We start from the raw sequence: 23962 nt of genomic DNA on the forward strand, positions 1-23962 counted from the left end.
AGAATGCCCACATGAAAGAAAAGTAAGTGGGCACCTTGCCGCTGCACATCTGATTAGCCAATTGTTTTAGTGAGAGCTGTGTTTTTCATTTCCAGAACTTTTAATTGCCTGCTTTCCCTCCTTGTGCATTAAGGAAGGAGTTAGTGTATGTGTACTTTGGCACTTCCACCTGAAACTTAGCGGAAATCATACAGCTCACTGAACGGACAACTTTACCTCAAGTTGCAAACACTTAAAGGGACCCTGCCAGCACAGAGTGACTGTTCAAACCAAGTACGGGCGCTCGGTGCATCATGGCAGGGCTAATCATTTACATGCATCATATCACCTGCTTGTTTTCCCTCTATGGCATTATATTGGGGTTCTCAGTCTAGTGCCCAATAGTGGCGTCAGTTTCCATTCTACAGATATATGGCACATCTAGCATCAGAAACTTACTGCTATGAAAGTTTTCTTTTTGGTAAATTTTCAAATAACTTTGAAAATGCATTTTATTACTTGTACTTATCCTAACTGCAGTCATTATCCTCTAGGCTTCAAAGCTAAAATTTCCCAAAACTATTTTCTTGCTCAATTTCTACACACAGCATTTTCTGGGGTTTTATTAATGGAAATCTGGAAAGTGGCATCTTGCAACAAGCAATGTGTAATTCATATTGGGAAAAAATATTTTCTCTGCCCATTATTTGAGGTCAACTTAGCTGTTGGGAATGTGTAAGGCAGCGTGCGTGATGAGTGCAGCACTGAATGCAACTTTGGACAATAGTGTGGGCTGTGACTGAAAATTAGTGCAAGATATTTCATGTATTTGACGTTAAGGCCACTTTACACACAGAGATAAATCTGTGGTTGCAGTGAAATCATGGACATATTGTTCCATTTGTACACAGCCACAAACCTGGCACTGATTGTCCACAATTTCACTGCAACCACAGATCTGCCGCAGATTTATCTCTGTGTGTAAAGTGGCCTTTACTCTTCATCTTTATGTGACGCCCCTGGACTATCAGGTCGTCACAGGGTACTGCACAAACTGCCCTTCTGTGTGGTATTCCACCTCTCTCTTGGTTCTGGGTCACTATCTTAGTGGTGTTGCCTCCAACAGCAAATCAAATCCTAGATACACCCTGCACCACACCTACCAGGCACACCAGTGGACGGCTTGAGTGGAATAGAGTCGCCCACCTGGGGGGTCAGGGAGGGGAGGTGAGGAGTGTAGTCAGTAAGAGTAAGAGTTGAGAGTTGAGAGGAGTAGAGAGAGGAAGTAGGGAGCGGTGGCTCCTGGAGAAGTTATCTAGGTTGCAGACGGTGGTCTGGGCCTAGAGGAGTCAGACCCCCGGTTGCAGGGGACTGTGGCGAGGTGTCTGGACCTGTCGAGGAGGACAGCCAGCAGCCTAGCACTGTCACTGGTCTGGGCCGAAGGCACGACAGGGTACACGGACCCTAGGTCAGGGAGTAGCTTCAGGCAACCCGACAATTCACCTGAGAATGGAGCCTTTATGATCTGTTCCCACCCGCTCCAGAATTGGGGCACTAGCGCAATGAGGAGGATAGCACTTTCCAATGCAAAACGGTCCAGAAAATCCCAAGCGTGAGCCCTGAGAGCAAACTCCCACACTTAGCCACAGTGGGGAGCGGGGCCCGGCAAGTTCCATACTACCGGGCCATCAAGTTGAAGTTAAACTTAGTGCCAGGAGGCAGGTCACGGATCACCAGGCAACACCATAGGGGATGGAACCCGGACGAGCTCCCCTCAGCGGCAGCGGTACTTAGAGAATTGGTTTACCCGGTGAACTGAGTACGAGAGTGAACCCTGCATCCCACGGCACCATCACCGTCCCCCACACTAAGTCCCAGGGCATTCCCCCCTACCCGTAGAGGGCTACGACACCTTGCTGCCCCACTTCATCACCCTGGGTACTCCCAACAGCAGCGGCGGTACTCCCACATTACCGTACACCACGGGTGGCATCACGAACTATACATCAAATCCCCTGTAAATACCCCCTTTCATTTGAGTGGCCGCACGACCCCGGGTCCGGAGACCCTCGAGCCACAGCGAACCCGGATCCGAGCAGCTCGGCTGCTCCCACGGGGGCGGCACATTTACATTACACATTTACGTTAACTAACTGTAGTATGTGTTTTATATTTTGCCTGTATAGGTTTTTTAGGGTTTTACTCTTCTTCATGAAGCTAATTAGCTGTAGTATGATTTTTATATATTGCCGATTTGTGTTTTTATTAGCACATAATCCTACATGAAGCTAATTAACTGTAGTATGGTTTTTATTTATTGCCAGTTTGTGTTTTTACTAGGACTTTACCCTACTCCATGAAGCTGTGCGTGGTGCAAGTATTGAAACTGTTAAGCTTCTTATAGAAAAGGGAGTTGACACAAACCTTCAAGACCAAGTATGTAAATCACAATAGCATATTACTATGTTCTGTAATTTTCTAAGGGTTGTCCATATAGACACTTAAATGTTTTTAGAAAAAACATAAAGGTATGGCTTTTTTCAGCATTCTATAACCTTTATGCCCATATTAACAGTTTAAAAAAGGTCAAATTGGTGACAGATTCCCTTTAAAGGAGTTGGCCACTACTTTATAAGCCCATCTCATGAGAAATAACTGCCATAGATAAGGTCTTTTCGTAAATACCTTGCATTCTCAAATCCTTATGGAACCTGAGCTGCTCTCTGGCTGAGAACTCTGACTTCCTGTGATGTCAGGTCAGATTCTCCCTGAGTTCTTGGCTCTGGAATCAGACCTGACATCACAACCTTGGGACTTTTATTCTGTGTGTCGGTGGGGATCTATTCAGCAGGGCTCACTATCAGGTCTGGCGGTTTGCATGATGGTGGGCGTCATGTCAGGTCTTCAGGGGCCAGGGAGGTTAATCCTTCTGGTACCTCTGCACCCAGGCCAGTTATTCGCACTCCTGGGCATGCTCCAGCTCTGTTGGGTCACCTATCACCCCTTACTGGCCATGAAGGGTAGGGTTTCCTCTGGTGAGTAGAGCTAGTGCAGGTGCTCACTCTGGCCGTGTTTTGCACTCTAAGAGACTCACTTCAGGTTGTGGCATTTCTAAAAGACGGGGCGCCATCGCTCCCAGCGATTGTGCGGTGCAGGGGTCCGCTGGTGTTGGCTGTTGCCAGAGGATATGGAACGCCATGTCTCCTAGTTTAGCAAGGTGGTGGGAGGTTCCTTCCAGTCAATCATCTTCACTCCCTCACTTGCTACTCTGGGTTGAGGGTGGAGACTGGGAGTTACCTCAGCAGTATCAGCTGACCTAGGGGAGGGATATTTAAACCTGCAACATTCTCTGGTGAGTGCTGATTATTTTCAGTTGTTCCTGGGTTGGAAGGTTAGTAGTTTGTGTTGCTGCTGGTTTGATCTCTGCTTTGGTCTTTTAGTTTTGGTTTCGGCTTTGTCCCTAGCCTCCCCTTATACCTGTTTAGTAGTTAATACTTTCCTTACTGTTTTTGGTGCATTAGATTTGTGCCCAGTCACCATGCTATTTGTCACCTGGGAAGGGCTCTGCCAAAGTTCCCCCTTCCAGGACCAGAAGGTGGGTGAAGTACCCCGGCCCTTAAGGGTGTACGGTGGCGTGATGGCTAGCGCAAAGTGTGTCTGGCATACTGCGTTTGCTGGCCTGCAGTCTGATAATCTCATCACTACCCTGGCATTACACTAACTCGCTACTTTTGTGTATACTGCTGCCTACACAGCTATCTAATCTCCATTTGTACAACTTTTCCTTGTATCTATTTGTGTACAGCACAATGTATAGATGTGTATCTGCAGGCATTTACGGAAAAATCAGTAACTGAGTAAGGGTAGTGGACACTCTTTTTAATGAGTGTGACTAGGGATGCGTGGATTCGTGTATGTTCTGGTTCACCGGGTTCAGCCAGACTTTAGTTAAAAAGTTTAGTTTGGGACCAGAACTTGACTCTGAGCCCCATATAAGTCAATGGGGACCTGAATTTTGGTGCTGTGAAATGACTGTAAAATAGTCATAGTTAGTGATTGGCGATCTGTCGATGGTCGAGATCGAGAGCCTTGCTCGATCGTTTTGTAAAGATCGGGATCAAGATAACATGAACTTGTGTCCGATCACCGAACTCGAGCTTTACAGTTATTGGATGGGGCGAGGGGGCTGTAAAATAACAAATATAGTTAATAATAAACATTGTCATTATACTTACAGATCCTGCAGACTCTGTCTCCCGACCGCTTCATTGCTGTGCCCCCGGGTTAAAGGACCTTGCGTGACGTCATAACCATGTGACCAGTCTGGTGTGAATGTTGTACAGACATTGGCTTACAGACTGGTCACATGACTATGACATCATCGATGGTCCTGTTAACTGAACTGTCACTGTGCGAGTGTTGCATCGCATCACGTTGCACTATTAAATTATGCATGATTTAAAATTCTAAGAATCAAACTGATCACATAATGATTTTCTAAAAGCATTTTTTTAGGCCCAAATAATTGTTTAAAACATAATTTCACACTTCCTATAATACCATAATATATAAACTTTACATTTTTAGATTTCATTTATTAGATTAGTACTATTTTGTTTGCTATTTTCCATTCTGTATATTTCATGTCCTTTTGTTTTGGAGGTGATCTTCACTGTGGTAAGAAAATTAGTTGTTTTTTTTTTTTGTATTTTGTAGGATGGTAATACACCTTTACACTTGGCTGCCCACTTGAGACCACCTTCTTTGTCTTCTGCAATGTGTCAAGCTCTTCTGGAGGGAGGCTCAAATCCAAATATCAAAAATTTGGTACGGAGTAGGTTGTTATTTTTAAAACAGAAATAAAAAAATAGCTTTACGTCCTAAATTTACAATATTTGAACTTTTTATACAGGCAGAAGAGAATTTTGTTTTTGCAGTTTTGGCAGGAGCAGCTATGGAAGGAAGCAAGGATTCAGAACTTCTCATTTCACTTGCCCTCAAGTACCACCCTGATCTACTGGGTCGAAACTCTGTAAGTAGAAAGAATAGTTTGGAATAGGAATTTCTGTGTATATAAAACCTGACTACAGTCCATACACATAAGCATGAAAAACCTGTTATTTTGTATTTGTGTTCTCCACTTGTTATCTTTTGATTCTACTATTTCATGTACTTTCAAATTCTCATTTAGGAACCCTGACAGAAAGCAGTTAATAACAAATTTGCCTTTGCAAATGCAGAACATATAATCAACTAAATATACACTATGATTTAATGGGGTTTTTCAAGTCTGATGTCACTTTACTAATTTTAATGGGAAGGCTCCTTGGTGCACACACAGCTGTTTTTTCACTTTGTTTTCAACTTTTCCCAGTAAAGCCAGTAGGAATCTTATTCAAACAGTATTAAAAGCATTTTTTCATCTGCATTTGCAGTAAAACCGCTTCTAAATCATCGTACAAAAAAATGTTTTTAGTCCTGAAAAATTTGATAAATGCACATGGCTTTTTACAATGGTCATGGGTTTGTGCTTACTGCTTAATATTTCATAATTCCCCTAAACTACAGTGGAGACAGTCAGAGGCAAAGCTACCTGTCCAATTCACATAGTGCTTTCTCGAGTGCCGAATGGGTGATGAGATCATCCCATTCTTGAGATGAGGCATCCAAGTATGTCTACACAGTGCACCATTTGTACTGGCCAGACCCTGCTCCTCAGCTGCATGCTACTAATCTGTTTGTGGCTGTGGCTGCATTTTTCTGTGTATATACAGTGCCATGAAAATTATTCATACCCCTCAACGTTTCCACATATTTTCACATTACATCCACAAACTTAAATATATTTTAGTTGTATTTTATGTAATATACCAACACAAAGTATTTATGATGTGTAAAGGAAATGATAACTGATTTTCTAAATATTTTAAAAATATAAATCTGAAAATTGTGATGTGTGTTTGTATTCAGCCCCCTTGAGTCAATACTTTGTAGAACCACCTTGCTCTGCAATTACTTCTGAAAGTCTGTTGGGGTATGCCTCTACTAGTTTTGCACATCTACAGACTGAAATTTTTGTCCATTCTTCTTTGCAAAATAGCTCGAGCTCAATAAGATTGGATGGAGAGCATATGTGAACAGTAATTTTCAAGTCTTGCCACAGGTTCTCATTGGAATTTAAATCTGAACTTTGACTGGGCCATTCAAACACATGAATATGGTTTGATCTAAACCATTCCATTGTAGCTCTGGCAGTATGTTTAGGGTTGTTGTCCTGGTGGATGGTGAACCTTCTGCCTGGATGTTGAACCCCATATAAGTCTATGGGTATCCAAACATAGTGCTGTAAAATGGTGGTAAAAAGGACTAGGAGGTGTCACACTGCTCATTAGTTTTCACTGCTTCCCTGTCCCCTGTGTAGCGCCTGCCTGGATCAACAGACTCAGATGGGATGTAATGGACAGGCTAGAGGGAAGCCACTCACCAAGCAGGACCCCCAGAATCCTGAAACTCTTTAACCCCTATACAGGGATTTGGAATTACACAGGGCCCTGGAGATCACTACCTGTGGCAGGCTGCAGTCCGATGAGAGTAGTCGTCAGGCAGGGTCAAACCAGGAATAGCAGAACAGGGACAGAATCGGCAGGCAAGGACATAATCAGAAAACGTAGCAGAGGTCAAATCTGGATCGGGCAGCGAGGTACAAAAACAGCAGGCAGAAGGGTAGTCAGAAAACAAGCAGAAGTCAGCACACAGGAATCACAAAACAGAATAGGGCGGATCAGGAGCCAGGAAATCAGAACTATCTCTGGCAGAGGTCAGCAGACAGGAGGGGAACTAAGAAGGGTGTGGTGTCTTCCCATTGGCTATAGCTGAATGCTGGCAACTTCAGCTGGAAGAGACACACGCCACCCACAGTCAGCCAGTGGTACTGCAGATCCCAAGATAACCTAGCCCAGTGGATGATCGGAGCCTGCGCCCACCGGTGCCGCTGGCATCGACTCCTCTCCCATCACCAGCACTATCCACGGCAGGAACACGGCGTTGACTGGTGATCGGAGCAGAAGTCGCTGGAGCGGACTCCGATGGTGACGTAACACCCTGTCTGTGACAGCATGTGATTTGTAGCAGTCAGACTGGCTGCATCTGTGATTGGTTGTGGAGTGTAAAAATAAATAAATCATTGGAAAAAAATGACTTGAGGTCCACGTATATTGATAGCCAGCACAGATAAAGCAGACTGCAGCCCCAGCTGCCCATGTTAACCTGGCGGTGTATCAAAATAGGAGGGACCCCATGCGGCTTTTTAAAAAAATTATTTAAATAAACCATTTGAAAAAACAGCATGCGGTCCTCCCAAATTCTGATACCCAGCCAATATAAAGTGGATAGCTGGGGGCTGGTATTCTCACACTGGGGAGGCCCTTGGTTATTGGGTCCCCCAGGCTAAAAATAACAGCCTGCAGCCTCCCTGGAATTGTCGCAGCCATTAGATGTGACAATTCCGGCGCTTTACCCGGCTCATCTCCCTGCCCTGGTGCAGTGGCAATTGGGGTAATATAAAAGGTTAATGACAGCTGTGATTGTCAAAAATCACATCTGTCACTAATCCTTGGATTAGCAATGGGGAGGGATCTATGAGACCACCCCATTACTAATCCTGAAAGAAGAAATAAACACAAACACTGAAAAGATTCTTAATTTGAAATAAAATACCAAAAAACCCAACCTCTTTCTCCAGTTTATTAACCCCTCAAACACCCAGTTCTGATGTAAGCCACACGAGGTCTCACGATGATCCCAGCTCTGCTACATACTGAAGTCAGATATAGCAACATGTGAAGATAAAACTTAACCTTTAATTGGGTATATTAAAAATACCATAAATATAGTGATCCCAACACCAATTAAAACCAGAAAAAATGTTGAGGCCAATTGGTTCATGTATTCATGGCGTCAACATATTTCAAAGTACAGGGGTACGAATCAAGCGTCACCCCTTACCAACGGCACGGGAAGAAAACCTCGTATGTCAATAACTGTTAGTGGCACCACCAGCAAGCTAAATTAATTGGTAGACATATATAGCTTGCCGAACATGTATGTGATCACCATGGGGATAATATGCCACTAGACTCAATCGGTACTAATGCCCGAAGGCATGAATGAGTGCGATTATTTGCCCAGCTAATTATGCATATGCGACATGCCATCAAGGGAAAATTTAAACATAAATCATCACCTGACCCAATCGGTGTTAGTGCCAAAAGACAAGGGTGAAATGCAGTCTTTCACCCAGCTGATCATACATGTACAATAAACCATAGGAGGGATGAATTAAGCAGAGACATGTATCGTTAGTAATAATATCCAAAGGATGCTGACTCCCAAATGGATATCATATGCTAGATACCAACGAAAAGCATATAAGCAGAAAAAACGACACAAAGTCAAGGCCACTTTGAGTGGAACAGTCTCACCCAATTCCTTCGTCCCGTGGATGGATCAAGGTTCTCCCGTGTTGTTTGGTCCACGTGCCGGCACGGAGGGCGTCATGGCTTGGTCACCAGCCCTGTTTGGGATTCAACTGACCCTTTAATTATGCACAATGACTCCCGCCCTTACAAGGGCAGTCCACAGCTGGCCCTGTTGTGGCTGACCCTTGGTGAACAAAAACAGGTGACTCCCGACGCGTTTCTCAATGTCTGTTCATCAGGGGAGGCATGAAACACCTGTGACTTCAGCGGTGGCTCAACACAGAGCTCTAACCTATACGGCCTGGTATCCCTGAGGATGTGTGATGTACTGAGGTTAAAAAAGGGGACTTAGTCCCACCCCCCGGATTAACAAGCCCCGCCCTACTTAATCATGCAGATGATATCACAGTAATAGGGAAAACCCGGATTGCACATAGAGTTAACCCATGTGGAAATAATCCAGTAGAGCGATCAAAATAAATAGTAAAGTTCAGAATGTCTCAACATATGTACTGCTGTATGAGCTTTATTGTGTGAACATCGTTCTTACCGGATCTCTGAATAGAACGTTCATTGTTCTTTAGTGATCAAGCGGTAGAATACTTCCTGGTTGTCCAGTCACATGAGTAGTCATGTGAGTGGAAGACACGTGGGAGGATGACGCAGATCGCGTCACAGAAAACTGGACGCGCATCATCAGCTGGTGACTGGCCGGTGGAACGCAGGACTTCCTGGTTCCCCGGTCACGTGAACAATCACAAAGAGTGCAGTAACTCAGTGGAGGAAAAAGGAGGCGTCATACGCGTCTCCAAGATGTCAGATCCGTACTAACCAACATGACGTACTAGGTACTTGTCATGCAGTGGCGATCGGACAAATAAAGCACATAATTATCCCTGTCAGGGGCTATGTAATAGTCACATGACAAAAGGGGGGCGTGTGCAAAATCAGACCTCTGGCCAATCAAAACATTATCATTCACGGAAAGAGATTATTCAGCACAGTTATTTCCACGTATAAGTATATACTACAGACGTCCTGCTACATTGTAAATGGAGACAAAAAGTGCAGAACCGCAATTTGAGAAAAGGGGATGGAAGTTCATATACAACCCGTCTATTCAAACTTATATAAGTTCGGATCGCTCATATGAAATTCATTCATGAAGTGAGGTAACATTAAACACTGGATAATGTATACAATAAGTGGAAGTGTCCACGACAGAACATATTAATTATGGATCAGTGGGTGTAGTCCAACATAATTGCCTGAATGAAATGATAATTCCAATACAATGTAACTGTCCAGAAATGTAATGGAAAAATAAAGGGAGGGGGGGGGCATAAAAGGAATCACTAAACTCATATTGATGAGAGAAAAAGTGATGTAAAGTGACTTTCAGAAGCAGTCAGGTAATTGATTTGTCCCAAAAAGGTATCAGGATGGAACATCCTGATAAGGGAATTGAAATGGCACTTACTAGAATACTAAATGGGGGGCTAAACAGACAAGTGAAAGAGGGTGAAGGGACAAGGAACTAAATAAAACAGCCATAGTTCAGTTGTTCATTCAAACCGGAGGGGGAGACCGTATTGAGACGGAAGATCCATCTTGCCTCTTTTTGTAGGATCAAACGGTCCCAGTCACCCCCTCTAACCGGTTTCTCAATTTTTTCAATGCCGATAAACTTAATGACGTCTTTTTTCCCACCATGGGAGACATTGACATGACGTGCCAAGGAGGTGTCCCTGTCATGTTCAATGTCCCCCATGTGGTCCCCAATGCGCCTGCGGAACTCCCTCCTTGTCTTGCCGACATATTCGAGTCCGCATGCGCATGTGGGCTTGTAGACAACGCCCTTTGTCCGGCAATTGATGAAATCACGGATAGTAAAGGATTCCTGAGTAACATTTGACAAGAAAGTCTTGCCTGGTGAGACAGACGAGCATGACACGCAATCACCACATCTGTGGCATCCCTTCAAATTGGATCTGAGCCAGGTCTCTTGCTTTGGTGCCACAAAATGGCTGTGGACCAATCTATCACCTAGAGATCTGCCTCTCCGATATGTGACTTGAGGATAGGGACCTACTGATGTTTTCAGGTCCTTGTCCATTGTCAGGATTGACCAATGTCTTTCAAAAATGTTTCTGACAAGATGAGCCCCATTGGAAAACGTAGTGATGAATCTTGTGACGGAATCACCAGTATCTTTCCTGGATGGTTTTAATAAATCAGATCGGGTCTTAGATCTTGCCTCTTTGAAAGCCTGACTCAACACCTTTCCAGGATAGCCATGATCAAGAAAACGCCTCGTAAGATCATTCGCTTGCGTCATGAATGAGGCCTCATCAGAGCAGTTCCGGCGAATTCTGTAGTATTGTCCCTTAGGGATTCCCCTCCTGAGGGGAGCCGGATGGTTGCTGTCCCATCTCAGGAGGGAATTAGTGGCAGTTGGCTTCCTATAGGTAGACGTGCTCAGGGTGCCATCTCTCGTCTTACTGATGAGGACATCCAAGAACGGCAAAGAGACAGGGTCCGCCTCGTATGTGAAGCGGAGGCCTATCTCGTTGCTGTTCAATTGATTAACAAAGGTCGCCAGATCGTCCTGGGTGCCACGCCATATGACGAATATGTCATCAATATAGCGCGACCATAGATCGATCTGGTTAGACAGTCCTCCATCACCACCCTCCTCGGAGAAGACAACAGTCTCCTCCCACCAGCCCAGGAGCAAATTAGCGTACGAGGGAGCACAAGGGCTCCCCATCGCGGTGCCCCTGAGCTGGTGATAGAACCTCCCATTGAAGGTGAAGATATTATTCCTCAAACAGAATTCCAATGCTTTCAGCACAAATTCATTATGGAGCTGATATTGGCAGCCTCTCGTAGAGAGGTAATGCTTTACTGCCCTAAGTCCCATGTGGTGCGGGATTGAGGAATAAAGCGCCTCAACATCAATGCTCACTAGAATATCACCTTCCCTTACAGAGACCCCATCTAGTTTCAAGAGAAGGTCGGTGGTGTCCCTTGTGTAAGACGGTAGTGATTCCACGAAAGGTCTCAAAATAACGTCTACATACGACCCAAGATTCTGACATATCCCGCCAATACCGGAGACGATTGGTCTGCCCTTTAACGGACTGAGTCCCTTATGGATCTTGGGCAGGCCGTAGAAGGTTGCCATGATAGGGTGGTCCGGCAACAGGAATTGATGTTCCTTCTTGTCTATTACCTTATCGGCAAGACCCTGATCCAAAAGATTTTTCAACCCAGACAGCAGGGAAGTTGTAGGATTGTCTCTCAGGACAGCATATCCCTCCTTGTCTGAGAGAAGATCATGGCACATTGCAAGATACTGTGCTGGGTCAAGGACGACCACGTTGCCCCCCTTGTCAGAGGGTTTAATGACAACGTGGCGGTCCTGCTCCAAAGTGCGTATGGCCATGATCTCTTCTTTGGTGCAGTTGTAATGAGTGAAAATATCTTGTTCGCTCATTATTTTTAGATCTCTAGATACTAAATTGACGAAAATGTCTACTGTCGACATGTCCTTCTGCACCGGTGGCATTTTAATACTTTTCTTTTTAAACACTGAAAAGGGACCCTGTCCGGAAAGATTAGGATTCATATCAGAAAGACCCTCCAACAGTCTGACATCAGGCAGCATATCTGGAGGAATACCTAGTTCTTCACTTAATTTATTATCTTCCATGTGGAAGAACTTCCTCCATTTCAACTTACGTGCAAAAAGATTTAAGTCTTTAATACAAGAAAAAAGGTCAAAGTCAGTTGTAGGGACGAAAGAGAGCCCCCTTTCTAAGACCGCTATCTCAGTTCCACTAAGAGGTCGGGATGATAGGTTAATGACTCTGGGGCCTACGCTTGTTCTGGACCCCTCGTCACACCCATTCGGCTCCTCAGGGGATAAGCGTTGTCTAAAAAATTGGTACTATATGAAGGTTGAGATCTCCCTCTCTGTCCACGACCTCTCCCTCTATTCTTGTTTCTACCGCGAAAGTTATGTCACCCACCTCCTTGTTCACAATCGGATATTTCAGTGTCAGTGGAGGAGATATCAAGATGTTGCTGAGGTTGGAGAGTCTTATTCGTCAGAAAAAGATATGCTTTATTCTCGCGAAAATCTTGGGTGTCACGCATATATTGTTTATGCTTACGATCCTTGATCAGGTACTGAAAATGCTCAATCGTATTTTGTAAGTTAGTCTCTTTTTTAGGGAAGTCGGTCTCACCAGAATATTTCTTGACTATGGATATCTGTTCTCTCAGACTATCATTAAGACCCAATAAATTTTGTTTCTCCTCATCCAAGAGAAGCTTCATCAATCTGAGGGCACAGTTAGTTGCTTCCCTCTCCCAATTCTTTATAAAATCAGGGGCTCTGAATCTGTTTCCCGGGTTAAGGGTGATCCGCAGACCTCTAGGCACTATTCCTTCTCTAATGTAAGTCTCCAGGCTTTGTACTTCCCACCAGGAGATTATTTGTTCTTTGTATATTTTGGTCAGATCTCTAAACGCACCATTTAGAGTGGGTGTGTATTTTTTAGGTATGGTGCCTTTGTCCGAAAAGACCCCCTTTGCGTCCTCAAGCCACTGATCCGTACTAAACTCCCCAGAGAGGAAACTAGCCATGTCAATGTGTTCAATATCCAAATGTAGCAAATTCTAAACCAGTAGGTATCAGAGAAAAATTCCAACATGTACAGTTAATGCAGATATAGCAACATGTGAAGATAAAACTTAACCTTTAATTGGGTATATTAAAAATACCATAAATATAGTGATCCCAACACCAATAAAAACCAGAAAAAATGTTGAGGCCAATTGGTTCATGTATTCATGGCGTCAACATATTTCAAAGTACAGGGGTACGAATCAAGCGTCACCCCTTACCAACGGCACGGGAAGAAAACCTCGTATGTCAATAACTGTTAGTGGCACCACCAGCAAGCTAAATTAATTGGTAGACATATATAGCTTGCCGAACATGTATGTGATCACCATGGGGATAATATGCCACTAGACTCAATCGGTACTAATGCCCGAAGGCATGAATGAGTGCGATTATTTGCCCAGCTAATTATGCATATGCGACATGCCATCAAGGGAAAATTTAAACATAAATCATCACCTGACCCAATCGGTGTTAGTGCCAAAAGACAAGGGTGAAATGCAGTCTTTCACCCAGCTGATCATACATGTACAATAAACCATAGGAGGGACGAATTAAGCAGAGACATGTATCGTTAGTAATAATATCCAAAGGATGCTGACTCCCAAATGGATATCATATGCTAGATACCAACGAAAAGCATATAAGCAGAAAAAACGACACAAAGTCAAGGCCACTTTGAGTGGAACAGTCTCACCCAATTCCTTCGTCCCGTGGATGGATCAAGGTTCTCCCGTGTTGTTTGGTCCACGTACCGGCACGGAGGGAGTCATGGCTTGGTCACCAGCCCTGTTTGGGATTCAACTGACCCTTTAATTATGCACAATGACTCCCGCCCTTACAAGGGCAGTCCACAGCTGGCCCTGTTGTGGCTGACCCTTGGTGAACAAAAACAGGTGACCCCCGACGCGTTTCTCAATGTCTGTTCATCAGGGGAGGCATGAAACACCTGTGACTTCAGCGGTGGCTCAACACAGAGCTCTAACCTATACGGCCTGGTATCCCTGAGGATGTGTGATGTACTGAGGTTAAAAAAGGGGACTTAGTCCCACCCCCCGGATTAACAAGCCCCGCCCTACTTAATCATGTAGATGATATCACAGTAATAGGGAAAACCCGGATTGCACATAGAGTTAACCCATGTGGAAATGATCCAGGAGAGCGATCAAAATAAATAGTAAAGTTCAGAATGTCTCAACATATGTACTGCTGTATGAGCTTTATTGTGTGAACATCGTTCTTACCGGATCTCTGAATAGAACGTTCATTGTCCTTTAGTGATCAAGCGGTAGAATACTTCCTGGTTGTCCAGTCACATGAGTAGTCATGTGAGTGGAAGACACGTGGGAGGATGACGCAGATCGCGTCACAGAAAACTGGACGCGCATCATCAGCTGGTGACTGGCCGGTGGAACGCAGGATTTCCTGGTTCCCCGGTCACGTGAACAATCACAAAGAGTGCAGTAACTCAGTGGAGGAAAAAGGAGGCGTCATACGCGTCTCCAAGATGTCAGATCCGTACTAACCAACATGACGTACTAGGTACTTGTCATGCAGTGGCGATCAGACAAATAAAGCACATAATTATCCCTGTCAGGGGCTATGTAATAGTCACATGACAAAAGGGGGGCGTGTGCAAAATCAGACCTCTGGCCAATCAAAACATTATCATTCACGGAAAGAGATTATTCAGCACAGTTATTTCCACGTATAAGTATATACTACAGACGTCCTGCTACATTGTAAATGGAGACAAAAAGTGCAGAACCGCAATTTGAGAAAAGGGGATGGAAGTTCATATACAACCCGTCTATTCAAACTTATATAAGTTCGGATCGCTCATATGAAATTCATTCATGAAGTGAGGTAACATTAAACACTGGATAATGTATACAATAAGTGGAAGTGTCCACGACAGAACATATTAATTATGGATCAGTGGGTGTAGTCCAACATAATTGCCTGAATGAAATGATAATTCCAATACAATGTAACTGTCCAGAAATGTAATGGAAAAATAAAGGGGGGGGGGAGGAGGGGGGGGGGGCATAAAAGGAATCACTAAACTCATATTGATGAGAGAAAAAGTCATGTAAAGTGACTTGCAGAAGCAGTCAGGTAATTGATTTGTCCCAAAAAGGTATCAGGAAGGAACATCCTGATAAGGGAATTGAAATGGCACTTACTAGAATACTAAATGGGGGGCTAAACAGACAAGTGAAAGAGGGTGAAGGGACAAGGAACTAAATAAAACAGCCATAGTTCAGTTGTTCATTCAAACCGGAGGGGGAGACCGTATTGAGACGGAAGATCCATCTTGCCTCTTTTTGTAGGATCAAACGGTCCCAGTCACCCCCTCTAACCGGTTTCTCAATTTTTTCAATGCCGATAAACTTAATGACGTCTTTTTTCCCACCATGGGAGACATTGACATGACGTGCCAAGGAGGTGTCCCTGTCATGTTCAATGTCCCCCATGTGGTCCCCAATGCGCCTGCGGAACTCCCTCCTTGTCTTGCCGACATATTCGAGTCCGCATGCGCATGTGGCCTTGTAGACAACGCCCTTCCGGCAATTGATGAAATCACGGATAGTAAATGATTCCTGAGTAACATTTGACAAGAAAGTCTTGCCTGGTGAGACAGACGAGCATGACACGCAATCACCACATCTGTGGCATCCCTTCAAATTGGATCTGAGCCAGGTCTCTTGCTTTGGTGCCACAAAATGGCTGTGGACCAATCTATCACCTAGAGATCTGCCTCTCCGATATGTGACTTGAGGATAGGGACCTACTGATGTTTTCAGGTCCTTGTCCATTGTCAGGATTGACCAATGTCTTTCAAAAATGTTTCTGACAAGATGAGCCCCATTGGAAAACGTAGTGATGAATCTTGTGACGGAATCACCAGTATCTTTCCTGGATGGTTTTAATAAATCAGATCGGGTCTTAGATCTTGCCTCTTTGAAAGCCTGACTCAACACCTTTCCAGGATAGCCACGATCAAGAAAACGCCTCCTAAGATCATTCGCTTGCGTCATGAATGAGGCCTCATCAGAGCAGTTCCGGCGAATTCTGTAGTATTGTCCCTTAGGGATTCCCCTCCTGAGGGAAGCCGGATGGTTGCTGTCCCATCTCAGGAGGGAATTAGTGGCAGTTGGCTTCCTATAGGTAGACGTGCTCAGGGTGCCATCTCTCGTCTTACTGATGAGGACATCCAAGAACGGCAAAGAGACAGGGTCCGCCTCGTATGTGAAGCGGAGGCCTATCTCGTTGCTGTTCAATTGGTTAACAAAGGTCGCCAGATCGTCCTGGGTGCCGCGCCATATGACGAATATGTCATCAATATAGCGCGACCATAGATCGATCTGGTCAGACAGTCCTCCATGGATATTATTACTAACGATACATGTCTCTGCTTAATTCGTCCCTCCTATGGTTTATTGTACATGTATGATCAGCTGGGTGAAAGACTGCATTTCACCCTTGTCTTTTGGCACTAACACCGATTGGGTCAGGTGATGATTTATGTTTAAATTTTCCCTTGATGGCATGTCGCATATGCATAATTAGCTGGGCAAATAATCACACTCATTCATGCCTTCGGGCATTAGTACCGATTGAGTCTAGTGGCATATTATCCCCATGGTGATCACATACATGTTCGGCAAGCTATATATGTCTACCAATTAATTTAGCTTGCTGGTGGTGCCACTAACAGTTATTGACATACGAGGTTTTCTTCCCGTGCCGTTGGTAAGGGGTGACGCTTGATTCGTACCCCTGTACTTTGAAATATGTTGACGCCATGAATACATGAACCAATTGGCCTCAACATTTTTTCTGGTTTTTATTGGTGTTGGGATCACTATATTTATGGTATTTTTAATATACCCAATTAAAGGTTAAGTTTTATCTTCACATGTTGCTATATCTGCATTAACTGTACATGTTGGAATTTTTCTCTGATACCTACTGGTTTAGAATTTGCTACATTTGGCTACATACTGAAGTCCCAGCGTGTGGGCACATTAGAAAACATGACCGCCCACTGTGGCTCCAGGCAGACACTGACTGATCTGTAGCGGTGAGCGGTGATGTCATTGAGGTTACCTGAGGTCACAACTGGAGGTTCTCACGGTATCCCACTTGTGATCGCAGTTGAACTCATTGAACTCAATGAGACCTGCAGCTTTTTTGCCAAAAGATGCAGATTTGGTGCAGGAATTTGGTGTACAAATTCCAGCACCAAATCTGCATCTCCTGGAGGATAGCCGCACAAAAACTGCAGTTTTGACACCATTTTGGTGCGGTGTTCTGCCAGGAGATGCAAATTTTTAGAAATGTCTGGTTCAGAAATCTACATCACCTGACAAAAAACACATCAAAACCGCATAGCATTTTGATGCGTTTTTTGCCAGGAGATGCAGTATTGGTTCAGGAATTTGGTGTATAAATTCCAGCTTCAAATCTGCATTTCTTGGATAAAAAAAACCCTCAGTTTTCTGCCAGGAGATGCATGTCTTATTGAACTTAATGAATTTACTTGACGTGAGGTCACTAAGTTCAATGACTTCACCTGAGGTGTGTTTACCTGTGGTCACAGGTGGGGTACCGTGGAAAATTTCTAGCCGTGACCACAGGTAAACTCAATGACGTCACTGCTCACAGCTGCGGTTTAGTCATTCTCTGCCTGAGGCTGCAGTGGGCGGTCTTTTTCTCTAATGAGCCCACACGCTGCGACTTCAGTATGTAGCAGAGCCGGGATTGTCGTGGAAAATCATATTGTGGATTACTTCGGACCAAGGTGTTTTGGGGATTAATAAAGTGGAGAAAGAGAGTGTTTGTTTTTTTAAATTAAATAAAGGATTTTCGTATGATTGTGTTCATTGCTTTTTATTTATAGGATTAGTAATGGGGTGGTCTCATAGACCACTTCCCATTACTAATCCAGGGCTTAGTGGCAGCTGTGATTTTTAACAAATCACAGCTGCCATCCACCTTTTATATTACCATGATTGTCTCCGCAATAGGGCAATTTGGATGAACTGGGTAAAGCGCCAGAATTGTCGCATCTAATGGATGCAACAATTCTGGGCGGCTGCAGGCTACTATTTTTAGGCTAGGGGAACCCAATAACCATGAGCCTCACCAGCCTGAGACAACATGCCCCCAGCTGTCGGCTTTATCTTGTCTGAGTATCATAATTGGGGGGGGACCAAAAAAGCCGCTTGGGTTAGCTTGTATTTTGATACACAGCCAAGATAACTCACACAGCTGGGAAATATAGCCTGTAGCCTTCTGCTTTATCTGTGCTGGATATCAATATACAGTGGACCCTACGTAATTTTTTTAATTTATTTTTACACTTTATTATGGAACTCAGGCAGCCTCTGTGAGGGCAACCAGTCACTCGCTTGCACGCCTGCAGTTTGACTGCAGCCAATCAGAGACGCTGTCACAGACGTTGGACATGGCAAGCAGTGAATATGCATGTGATCTAATGAGCAGACCGGGAAGCAGTTTGACAGCCAGCGGGAGACTCAGTAAGTATAATGCTCCTGCTTTAATCTCTATTTTCCTATTTTTTTGCTTATTTTTTTTTATCCGGGTGGCCGAACCCGAACAGTAAGGGCGGCTTTGCACGTTGCAACATCGCACGTGCGATGTCGGTGGGGTCAAATCGAAAGTGACGCACATCCGGCGTCACTTTCGACATCGTTGTGTGTAAATCCTAGATGATACGATTAATGAGCGCAAAAGAATCGTTATCGTATCATCGGTGCAGGCTCCGACTTTTTCATAATTACGCTGCCGCGACAGGTACGATGCTGTTCCTCGTTCCTGCGGCAGCACACATCTCTGTGTGCGAAGCCGCAGGAGCGAGGAACATCTCCTTACCAACCGCCAGCGGCTATACGGAAGGAAGGAGGTGGGCGGGATGTTTACATCCTGCTCATCTCCGCCGCTATTGGCCGCCTGCCGTGTGACGTCGCTGTGACGCCTCACGGCCCGCCCCCTTAGGAAGGAGGCGGGTCGCCAGCCAGAGCGACGGTCGCAGGGCAGGTGAGTGCATGTGAAGCTGGCGTAGCGATAATTTTCGCTACGCCAGCTATCACAAGATATCGTACCTGCGACGGGGGCGAGGACTATCGCGTGCGACATCGCAGCATCGGCTTGCGATGTCGCAACGTGCAGAGGCCGCCTAAGGCTATGTGCCCACAGGAAATTAAACCTGCTGATTTATCTGCGGAAAATCCGCGGATTTTCTGGATTTTCCAGATAAATCCGCAGGTTTCAGCATGTACAGACACTCCCCATGTTATCCTATGGGACATGGGGACTGCTGTGTCCATGCTGCGGATACGTGCAGCTGCGGAATATGCTGCGGATGTCCCGCAGCCGCACGTAATTGCATGTCGATTATTTCTGCAGAATTACCTGCAGAAATCCCGGCCCTCCACTATGGAGATAGAGGCAGGTAAGACGCACGAATGCCCGCAGATTTACCGCAGCTATTTCGCTGTACTACCGCAGCTAAAAATAACTCCGGATTTCGGGGGGCAGCTGCGGGAAACCTGCGGATGTACCTGCGGATATATCCGCAGGTACTAACTCCTGTGAGCACATAGCCTAATACAGACTTCCCTGAGAAGTCCGTGTCTGGGGTCCATGCACAGACCCCAAACTTTACATTACGGGTTCGCTCATCACTACTAGTAAAGAAATAACACTGCCTTATTATACACAGTATAAACTACAATGTAGCACAGATGACACTTGTACACAAAAATCGGACGTCTGAATAAGCCCTTATTCCGTAAAATAGAGGCAATTGTGCAGTACCTAGCTCGCAACTCATCACATCCAGTCAGTGAAAGGACATACTATCAGTGTAAAAGTAATGGAAAACTACTTTAATTCCAGAAAATCTTATGGTATTCATCAAATATATCCACTGTATTTCCTTTCTCAATAATTTGATATCCTAATGACCCTCTATTAGATGATTGACTGACTACCTCAATAACAGAAAATGATGCTTTTGGTGTTACACCCTTGGCATTCTCGGGCTGCTGACTGCCATACTACAGGGATAATGTATACAGTAGCATGCTAAAATTTACTATACCGTAATTTCTTCTCGACTTAAACTCTTAAACTTTGGGTGTTCATCTAGGCCAGGGGTCTCAAACACGCAGCCCGTGGGCCGCATGCGGCCCCTCAGGGTAGTTCGTGCAGCCCCCAGGCCCGTGCCCCTGTTCACTATCGTGGCAGATGCAGGGGCCACAGCCACTGTCTGCACTTTATGTCAGATGAATGTGTTGACGGTGCTGCGCTCTCGCGCAGGCAATACAATCATCTCACATAAATCACTGATAGTGACACTGCACCTGCCGCAATAGTAAACGGGGGCACGGGCCTGAGGGGCCGCACGAAGCAGACATGAGGCAGCGGAGGGAGCACGGGACAGGTGAGAAGACTGGTGTGTGTGTGTGTGTGTGTGTGTGTGTTGGACGTTAACCCCTTAGCGACCTATGACGTACTGGGTACGTTATGGCTCCCTGGTACTTAAGGACCCATGACGTACCCAGTACGTCATGGCGAAATCGCAGCCCCGGTGGCTACGATTGCTGCATTACATTCGAGGAGAAGGGGACCTCAGGAGGGGTGGTGTGCCCTCCCCGGACCTACGGAGGCTGTGATTGGCTGATGAACGCCGCTCAGCCAATCACAGCCACTAATGTTTCAGTCATTGAAAATCGCTGAAACATTGAAATCCAGCCAAGATCAGTGCAGCTGTAGCACCGATCATTGGCCAGAGCTGGGTGACCTGTGTTTCACCCCTGCCCCTAGCTCTGATTGGAGAGACCGGCTTTGTGACCGATCTCTCCAATCACTGTGGATCTGGGGCCGCAGACCACTCCCCTCTGCTTCGTTCCGGCGTCTGTGGAAGCCTGGTGAGGGGAGCTGCTGAGTGCTGACCCATTAGTACAGGATGGGGACTAAGTGCGCACATTACTATGGGATGGGGATAAGGCTGGGGACATTACTATAGGATTGGGACATTACAAGGATGGGCACAATACTATTGGATGGGGACATTATTACTATAGTATGGGGACATTACTATAGGATGGGGAGGGGACTAGGATGGGCACATTACTATAGGATAGGGACTAGGATGGGCACATGACTGTAGAATGGGGACAAGGTGGGCACAGTACTATAGGATGGGGACTAGGATGGGCACAGTACTATAGGATGGGGACATTACTACAGAATGGGGACAAGGTCGGCACATTACTGTAGGATAGGGACATTACTCCAAGGGTACAAGGATGGGAAACATTACTATAGAATAGGGATAATGCTGGGGACATTACTATAGAATGGGGACAGTAGTATAGGATGGGGACATTGCTACAAGGGGACAAGGATGGGGAACATTACTATAAGATGGGGGACAAGGATGGACACATTACTATAGAATGGGGACATTACTATAGGATGGGGACAAGGATGAACAAATTACTATAACATGGGGACAAGGATGAACACATTACTACAAAATGGGGACAAGGATGGGGAACATTACTTTAGGATGGGGACAAGGATGAGCACATTACTGTGGGATTGGGACCAGGATGGGGTACAATACTACAAGGGGACAAGGATGAGCACATTACTGTGGGATAAGGACTAGGATGGGGTACAATACTACAAGGGGACAAGGATGAGCACATTACTGTGGGATGGGGCACAATACTACAAGGGGAAAAGGATGGGCACGTTACAACAATATGGGTACATTACTAAAAGATGTTGGCAAAATTTCTATATAGTGCTAATTGTAAGACTATTAGTTACAAGAAAGGAATAAAATGTAAAAAAAAAAGTTTATATTTAAACAAAGAATGTGCACGTTTGCTATAATGAACAAGTGAAAATGTTCAAAATCAGTGATCCAAAGGTGTGTAAAAAAAAAAAATATATATTATATATGGTATCAATAAAAATGTCACTTTGTCCTACAAAGAATGCGGCCCCCCAAATTATTTTTTTTCCTCTGTGCGGCCCATACACCCAGCCGAGTTTGAGACCCCTGATCTAGGTGTTGTCTCCTCTGTTCTCCCACCTTTCATTGCCCACTTATCTCCCCTACTTCCCCTACTGTATATTCATTTCCTCAAGACTATTCCTACCTACTTATTTTTAATTTTAATTCCTATCAGTTTTTTTTCTAATGGTATGTGCACATGTGCACACTGGTCTTTTTCAGGTGAGTCCACTCAGGAACCTTCCTGAAAAAGCTCTTAAGAATGGTTTAAAAGAATAAACATTACACACTGCAATGTCAAAATGACTTTCTGTGTATATATTCTGTATTTTCGAAATTCTTTAAACCATTTGAGGCTTCAAAAGCCATGTGGCTGAAAGAAGTGACCTGATCAGTTTTCTGTTGCCTTTGGAAGCCATTCACTATTTCCTATGGCAAAACTCAGTGGGTATGGCAGTGGCTAAAAGATGTGCGAAAATTCTGAAATTGTGTTCTCTAGATAGTGTCAACTTCCGAAGTTAGGTAGGGACTATAGATGGGAGAACCAATTTGCAGGTCTTTGGTCCATCTGCCAGATCTTTAATATGTGACCACTAGAAGGGAGTCCTGCGAATTGCGCCAGCCTGGCTGGATTTAAGGAGACTCACAGCCTGGTGTATATTTTAATAAGATTTTCTTTTGGGAAACATAGAAAAAAAATTCTGCAACCCCATATTTTTGATTTATGAACCAATATTAAAATTACTCATGTGAATAAGGCCTTAATGGGGGACAATTTATTATAACCCCAATGCTTCTACTATACTGTTTGAGTAGGGTTAAGGTTAAATAACGGTGTTGGCAAAGATATAATAATTCATTAGTGCATTTCTCTGCATCAAATTTAGAATGGTCTCACTGTTTATGATGAAGCAAGAAGAATATCAGCTCCAATGAACATTATCAGATTGATTAAGGAAAAGACCGAGGTAAATTGCAGATAATTTGGGAAAATGTTATCACACACATAATGGGGCATATTTAACAATTTTGTCTAATTTTTAGACAGGACTAACTTGGATAGATAGTCTTAAAATGCGCCAAATATATCAAAATACAGGTTCATGCTGTTTGTTAAAACTGTCACATTTTTAGAAGTTTACACCATCTTTTAGTTGGCTTACTCTGTGCCAGAAATGTGCACAACTATTTTGGCGCCTCTTATGACGTACTGCGTTGCATTCTAAATCACAACACCCCTTTACTAAATTACAATCTTCTTGGCAAGGCTACATTATCTTGTTGGACATGGCGCTGAAAGTGTCTAAAATTCACAATAATTATAGTGCAAATTATGAAAGATTTTTTGGGCTACAAATATTGCCAATATTGTAGCATATTTAGCTCGATTAATCTCCTCCGACATTTTTCTACCTATTCTCTTTGTAAATGTAGCTTCTATCTGTATGCTCTGCAAGTGGTTTGACCCCTTGTTGACATGTGATATACTGGTATGTCATATGTCGAATCTGCGTCTATGGAGGCGGCTCAGAAGCTAAGTCCATATTATACCTGGTAGGTGATGGCTGTGATGAACAGTTATTAGCTTACTGTAGCAGCAGTTGGTCTGATTGCGGCCGTTTAATCACTTATATGTCGCTATCCATCACTGACTGCAGGAGATAATCAGAGTTAATGCTAATGCGCATGTGTAACAGCTCACATCGGTAACCAAGAGAGGCTGATATTTTAATATGGCAGCCACGGGCCTGC

The 23962-nt window shown here is 44.4% G+C and overlaps 1 protein-coding gene across 1 annotated transcript in view; it reads left to right on the forward strand.

Annotated features, from left to right (window-relative positions):
- The window catches only part of LOC142302472 (uncharacterized), a 134216-nt gene that overhangs the window by 44433 nt on the left and 65821 nt on the right, over nucleotides 1-23962 (forward strand). The window contains exons 6-9 of the mRNA XM_075343540.1: nucleotides 2320-2415; nucleotides 4696-4806; nucleotides 4892-5011; nucleotides 23098-23178. Coding sequence (XP_075199655.1) covers nucleotides 2320-2415; nucleotides 4696-4806; nucleotides 4892-5011; nucleotides 23098-23178 — 408 coding nt within the window. The remainder of the gene's footprint in view (nucleotides 1-2319; nucleotides 2416-4695; nucleotides 4807-4891; nucleotides 5012-23097; nucleotides 23179-23962) is intronic.

The sequence above is a fragment of the Anomaloglossus baeobatrachus genome, chromosome 4 (genome assembly GCF_048569485.1).
Source record: "Anomaloglossus baeobatrachus isolate aAnoBae1 chromosome 4, aAnoBae1.hap1, whole genome shotgun sequence".
NCBI lineage: Eukaryota > Metazoa > Chordata > Amphibia > Anura > Aromobatidae > Anomaloglossus > Anomaloglossus baeobatrachus.